General features: G+C 40.0%; 1 protein-coding gene across 1 annotated transcript in view; it reads left to right on the forward strand.

Annotated features, from left to right (window-relative positions):
• Nucleotides 1–1,533, forward strand: part of prorp (protein only RNase P catalytic subunit) — a 43,087-nt gene extending 41,554 nt beyond the window's left edge. Inside the window, exon 7 of the mRNA XM_002935333.5 lies at nucleotides 66–1,533. Coding sequence (XP_002935379.1) covers nucleotides 66–197 — 132 coding nt within the window. The 3' untranslated portion in view covers nucleotides 198–1,533. The remainder of the gene's footprint in view (nucleotides 1–65) is intronic.
• The last annotated feature ends 5,992 nt before the right edge of the window (nucleotides 1,534–7,525 follow it).

Below are 7,525 nucleotides of genomic sequence, written 5' to 3' on the forward strand. Positions count from 1 at the left end.
AAAGCATGTCACATTGGTTTTTTTTTTTGCTCCTAACCAGTTCTCTTTTCTTCCCTTCCATGCAGCCAATAATGTGCTATGACACCATAGTGCAGAGAACGGACTTCTCTTGGCACATACCATATGATAAGATGGGGGTGGACAGAGCTTCTTTTGAGGTGCCCAAGACCTGGTTGTGTTTGCAGAAGAAGCACTAACAAGATTTCTAGCCCCAGTCTTCACATAATGGCATTTATATTTAGTTAAATACATGTACTTTCTGCAGTGCTAAATTTCATTTACAGTTGGACAAGATAGAACTATATATTTTGTATTATTCACAAATCTTTATGTAAAGGTTTCAAAGTCTTCGCATTTATTTACTCTGCTTGTTACCCCGCACTAAAGGGCTTTATGTAGAGGAGTCATGTAACCCCCTTGCCATTAGAGCGACATTTATGTACTTAAAAATATATGTTTTAAAACTGAATTCATTTTTGTATTACCCTTTCATATTTCTCAGCAACAACTTAAGCTGGCCATATACGCATAGATATAATCGTATGGATATTTGGTGCGTGTATAGTGGAGATGTCCAATATCGCAAGAGCCTTGGATATTGGTTGTCTCGATGGTTGGACGGGACAAAAAACTTTATTCAGGTGCTGTTGAAGGCGCCCGAACAAAAGCGTGCGATAGTGGTTGAAATCCTATTGTTTCTACCTCCATATCTGACAATTCAGCCCTGAACTTTAGTGGAGGGTACAAATGATCTTTTGTAATTGTAACGTGTATGGCCACCTTTTAGTAAGCTGTTTTTCTGTTTAATACATTAGATGATGCATTGCTTAGCGGCAGCATCAAGACTCTACTGAGCATGCTCCCTGAGTTATCAATGCATGTATTACGAACAGTACAGATCTTTTATGGCAGGAAATTAAACAAATTGTATAAAAGCTGTAAATAATATAGAATGGGAAGTATATAGGAGAAGTCTTTATTTCAGAAATACTAATAAAAAGGAAAAAAAAGTGAAGATGAACTGCCCCTTTTAAGTACTACCAATGCATTCAATACATTTTCAGTAAAATGTGCAGTATGCCTATGGATTGTTCTGCTTAGGGAACTGTACTTACTCATATATTTCTATTTGAGCATTGTTTCCATATTTAGAGAAGATGAGTCTAAATCACAGGTTCACTATATGCAAATCAAAACATACAGTAGACTCAACAGATCTATAAATAAATGTTTCCATATCTTGATAGAAATGTAAGAGATTACTTGGCTTTTAAATGTCAGTTCAAGCAGGAAGTGTAAAGGCAATTTAACCTGCCTTTATTGCTTCCTACAGAACATAGGCATAATAAATGTGATCTGATTGGCAGTAACAGCAGATGCTATATACACTGGGTAATCTTTCCTAAATATATACACTCAGATGATCTTCTGGAATTGTGCTTAATATGGAAGAATAAATGTGCTGGCGTAACTGTATGTCTGCCTGCCCACTTAGCCTGCCAAAAAGAGACCAACTAGAAAGCATTTTACTCAGAGATATAACTAGTGGGTGGCAGTCCCCCTGCAAAAAAAAATCTTCGGCGGGGCCCGGCATGCATCACTTTTTGGTGGGCATACAGTTACGCCAGCATATCTATTATACTAGAAGTTAATTTAAAGATGAACTAGACAGAGTGCTGGGTTAACATAATTCCCCTTAATTTAAAGTATGTAGGTTTAGAGCACTGTAACCTCAGGAGATATCAGTTACTGTACATAGTTGCCATACATAGAAATGTGTCCACGTTTAACCCTGAAATAATTGAGAATCTCTTTGTAGCCTCTGTCTTATCCACAGAAAGAAACAAATAAGAAACCATCTGTGGTCATTTCTAATTTTCCTTAAAAGGGATGGGGGGGGGGGGGATATTCTTCCTGTTTCTAACATCGCACAAGTTCCTTACAGCAACAGCTGAATTAAATGTATGCATTAATTGCAAATTTCAATGGTTTTAATTGCAATTAAAGGCAGTATCTGTATAGCTGCTGACACTATTTCTGCACTATTGGTTCTGCCTCCTGAAACAATTCTACAAGCCATCTATTAACAGACCTAGAGGAGAACTGACTCCTATTACTGGTATCAGACCCCTTATCCGCAAACCCATTATCTAGAAAGTTCCAAATTACAGAGGCCATCTCCCATAGACTCCATTTTAATCAAAAAAATTCACATTTTTAAAAATTATTTATTTTTTCTCTGTAATAATAAAATAGAACCTTGTACTTAAGATATAAACAATCCTTATTGGAGGCAAAACAATCCTATTGGGTTTAATTACTGTTTAAATAATTTTTTTTAATAGACTTAAGGTAGGAGATACAAATTACGGAAAGACCCCTTATCTGGAACTTGAGCATTCTGGATAACAGGTCCCATACCTGTACATTGTCTTAATAATCAGACACAGAGAAGAGAAAGAGGTAAACAAACACTGCTTTTAACTGCAATTATACATACAAATAACTTAATAATAATCCAATGGAGATAATGGAGGGTATATTGGAAAGTTGCTTAAAGGAGAAGGAAAGGCATAAGGTCCCCATACACGGGCAGATTGTAGGGGCAGAAACGAGGGGCCTGGCCAACCGATATCTGGTGTGAAATTGGGCAGATCTCGATCGGGCAGGTTAGAAAATTCAGTCGGATCGGGGACCGCATCGGCTCGTTGATGCGGTCCCCGAACCGACTGCCCCTTGCCGCCAGTATAATTCGATCGTTTGGCCCCAGCGAGCGGATCTCAGCGTGTATGGGAACCTTAAGTCACTTTGGCGTCCCAAAATGTTAGGCACCCCCAAGTCACTTTAATCGCTTACCTTGTTCCCCGGCTGGTGCCCCTGTTAGGAGAAAACTGCACCAGCCCGGGGTACCTGTAGCGATGCGCTTCCTTCTTCCGCGTTTCTTCTGCGGCGAAATCCCTGGGCCGGCACATGCACAGTAAAGTGAAAAGCCGACTTCTTTGTTAAAGTTCCGCTTTTCACTCTACTGCGCATGCACAAGCGCGTGAACGAGGAAGAGGAAACGCTCGCAGCTACCCCGGGCTGGTGCAGTTCTCTCTTAACAGGGGCATCAGCCCGGGGTACAAGGATGCCTAACATTTTGGCACCCCCAAGATTTCACAGGTCTCACTATAAAAAAACCCTTTTTGGAATATTAAGCTATTTGTTAAACTAGCAAATAAGACTCAGTGTAAAGCAAACATCTCCTGACCCCCTTAAGGGCTCTGGCACACAGGGAGATTAGTCGCCCGCAACAAATCTCCTGTGTCTCGGGCGACTAATCTCCCCCAAATGCCATCCCACCGGTGAAAATGTAAATCGCCGGTGGGATGGCATACGCGGCGGGGCAACTTGCACGACTTCAGTGAAATTGCGCCGCCACGTATGGGGAGATTAGTCACCCGTGAACAGGGAGTTTTGTCGCGGGCGACTAATCTCCCCATGTGCCAGAGCCCAAAAGCAACAGAAAAAAATGAAAGTGTATAAAAGTAATTACAGTATAATGTACTGTAGCCCTGCACTGGTACAACTGGTGTGTTAGCCTTAGAAACCCTACTATAGTTTATATAAACAAAGCTGCTGTGTCACCATGGGGGCTGCCATTCAAGGGAGAAAAGGCTCAGGTTACTTAGCAGATAAAACCCAATTTTTCTACAGAGCTTATCTGTTATCTGCTATGTAACCTGTGCTTTTCTCCTTTTTTTCCAGCTTGCATGGCTGCCCCCGTGGCTGCACAGCAGCTTTTTTTTATATAAACTATAGTAACAGTTATGTAGCAAACACTCCAGTTTTACCAGTGCAGGGCAATAGTACATAATATTTTCATTATTTTGATACACTTTCATTTTTTGCTGTTACTGTTCCTTTAAGATGAAACTGCCTTCCTACTTACTCCAAGAGTTTTCCCCCTCTAGGAAGTTACATAAACATCTAGGCAGTTTATTCCTTGGACCCTTATCTTTTTTTCTAGTATATACAGTACAAACATAACTTGGACAATTTTTCTTCATAATGAAGACTCCCAACCAATTCTATTTGTTTTACTTATTCATGATAATGATGTCAAGGACATGTAAACCTCACACACAAAAATGTAATCAGTGAACAGCCTCTTTGAAATCTTTCAATACCTACCATACTGGTTGTCCAGAGGTTATTAGTAAGGCTGCAGCATCCCCTTAATCACTTAGATTTCCTTCTCCTCCTGTAACCCACGCAATTTGAAGTTCTTTTTTTATAAGCAGTTTAACATGTTATAAATTAAGCAGATTTTCTAAATGTAATCATTTTAAAGAGATCTAAACCCAGACACATTCATGTTACTCAGAGTGGTCCTAAGCACTTTTCAAATTTACATTAATTTTCTATTTTAGTGGTTTCCGAGATATGAGCCAAAGCCTGGTATTAGCCATCTAAAACTGACAGAATATAATTATAAATTGCAAAAGTGCTCAGAGAATCATCCTGAGTAATTTATATCAAATTTTAGGTTTTAGAGTTTTAGACTCAAGGGCTACCACCAACACAGCAGTATCAACACTGTTCTCCTGCCTGTGCCTTGATGCTTCTGTCACTGTGTCATATATTTTTAGGAGACTACTGTCCTGCTTGTTGTCAGAATTTGGCCAAATTAATACAGCCTTGCATTACAGGTATAGCATCCATTATTCTCAAACCCATTATCCAGAAAACTCAAATTCAGGAATGCTATTTCATTTGTAGCTCAAACCATTCTAGGTATGTACTTAAACAGTGGTTTACCTTTAAGTTAGCTTAAAGTGATACTGACACTGAAAAAAATTATTTTTAAAAATATGAACCTACTTCCAAACCTACCTATAGGTCATGTTGACTGTTTTTTCCTAAAAGTCCTGTTTCTCTTCCTTCCTATTGAAGATCCTGAACCTGACTGTCTGGCAGCCCGACTGTAGCTTCTCAATCTGTCAAAAGTACTACATCATAAACTGGGAGGATTCAGCTTGCCGTTTGCTTCAAAGAGTTCCCCCTCCCTCGCATAGCATTGCATGGCATTGTGAACTAGATAGCAGGCAGGCTTGATCTTTCCATTGTCTGCCTGCTTCAAAGGGCTGTGCCCCCCCCTTTCTGCTCTTCCCACGAAGAATTAAATAGCTTTCCTGTGCCTGCCTACTTCTAAGGGCTCTCCCCCCCCCCCCCCCATTACACATAGACAACGGAGCTGAGCTTGTCACACACCGGCTGAAAGCAGAGGGGGCATTGCAGGTTTGTGATTGGGCATATTTATTCACTTGGGAGGCATTTAAATTAAAACCCGGAAGAGGGGAACAAACATGGCTGCTCCGTGGGTCTGTAATTTGTGCTACCATAATTATGAAGCAAAAAGGAATTTAAAGCTGATACAAATTAAAACACAACAGCAGGTATAAAAAAATTTTTTAACTGGCTGTCAGTATCACTTTAAATTAACTTTTAAAACCAAGAATAAGGGCTTTTAACGCTAGAAATTATGGGTAGAGACATGCAAATTACCCCTTAACATCCCTGTGCCCAAGTGTGCAGCCTTACCTGTTGGTATAGTAGCACAGATACAGCCAAATAGCCAAATTTGCAGATATTTCCTTTCTCAATCTTTTTTTTTTTATTAAAAGATATATTCTACGAAATATATTTAAAAAATAACACGAGATATTTACATGTATTTTTTGTGATACAGCACTTTTTAAATGTACAATACTAGACCTGTAAGCTCTACAGGACAGGGACCTCCTCCCTACTGTGTCTCATACCACATGACGATTAATCTCTGTGTATTTATACTTATTTATAATAAAATATGCCCTTCCTGTGTGTAATTGTATATTGTAAGATTGTACATCGCTGCAGATCCTTGTATTGCTTTATGAATAAAGTTATACTTCCATACATTAATAAAGCTGTGTGAGTTGACTTGACCAAAGCTTTATTTACAAACACTCTAAGGGAAGGATGAGAATGGAGAGGGTTTCAGTCATCTTCATCAAGGCTGTTTAGGATGTTGTTATCAGTGCAAGATGCTGGAACATGGCTTCTAAAGATAGCCACACACGCACCGATGATATTATATGAAACCTCGGTGCATGTATGGCGGCTCAACAAGGTGCCCAATATCGCAAAAGGCTGCAGATATCAGTCGCCTCGTCGATCAGCCAGGTTAAATAATTTTGATCGGGCGCCACTGAAGGTGGTCAAGCAAAATCTATATTTAGGGCTGAATCGGCAGGAGGTAGAATTTCTATTGTTTCTACCTCTATATCTGACGATTCAGCCCTGAACGTCAGTGGAGGGTGGGAATGATCAAAATTGCTACGTGTATGGCCACCTTAACGCGGTAGGATTTGCAAAGTACAAACTAGAGAGACCTGGTAAGGGTGAAAGGGTAGTTTGCCAGAGATTTGCATGTTTCTGCCAATAATTCCTTATGTGAGAGTTAAGGCATGTGAATACCATCTGACATCTCAGTTGATACTCTTTTTCACATTCCATTTCAACATCCGCATGAAAATAAATAGAACCCTCCAAAAGTATTCCAAGTACATGTACCAGGCTCCCTTTCCATTTAAGAATATTTGGCAGAATCTTATTTCCTTTCTTGGATAAATATTTCACCATAACCGTATGCAGAATACTCATTACATGGTATTATTGCAGTACAGGTATGGGACCCATTATCCTCATGGGACCCCATAATGCTCGGGACCGGGGTTTTCCGGATAAGGGATATTTCTATAATTTGGATCTCCATACCTTAAGTCTACTAAAAGATTATTTAAACATTAAATAAACCCAATAGGCTTGTTCTGCTTCCAATAAGGATTAATTATATCTTAGTTAGGATCAAGCACAATTTACTGTTTTATTATAACAGGGAAAAAGGGAATAATTTTTAAAAATTAGAATCAGTCTATGGGAGACAGCCTTCCCGTAATTCAGAACTTTCTGGATAACGGGTTTCCGGATAACAGGTCCCATACCTGTACCACGCCCAAGACCTAACGCACTGCCCAAGCATAATTTAACACCCCTTACAGCAGTAATCCCCAACCAGTGGCTTGGGGGCAAGTTTTGGTTGAATAAAAACAAGACTTGTTACCAAATAAAGCCCCTGTAAGCTGATAGTGTGCATAGAGGCTGCCTAATAGCCAATCTTAGCCCTTATTTGGCTCCTCCATGAACTTTTATGGTGCTTGTGTTGCTCTCCAAGTCTTTTTACATTTCTCTGTGGTTCAATAGTAAGAAAGGTTGGGGATCCCTGCCTTACAGTATCTGCTCAATATTGCCTAAAAGTCTATTCATTTAGAACTAGTTAATTTCCCAGAAGCCAAAAGCAACTTGCTCCGCTGGGAAGCGCCTACTACCGCCAACAGCTTTGACCACGTGATACCCCAGTGGGCTCTATGGCAAGCTGACGTCTCAGTTTGATGACGTTGTAGTGGAGGCGCCGCTAGGTCCATTGAGCTTTCGGGAAGTG

This window comes from Xenopus tropicalis, chromosome 8, assembly GCF_000004195.4.
Source record: "Xenopus tropicalis strain Nigerian chromosome 8, UCB_Xtro_10.0, whole genome shotgun sequence".
NCBI lineage: Eukaryota > Metazoa > Chordata > Amphibia > Anura > Pipidae > Xenopus > Xenopus tropicalis.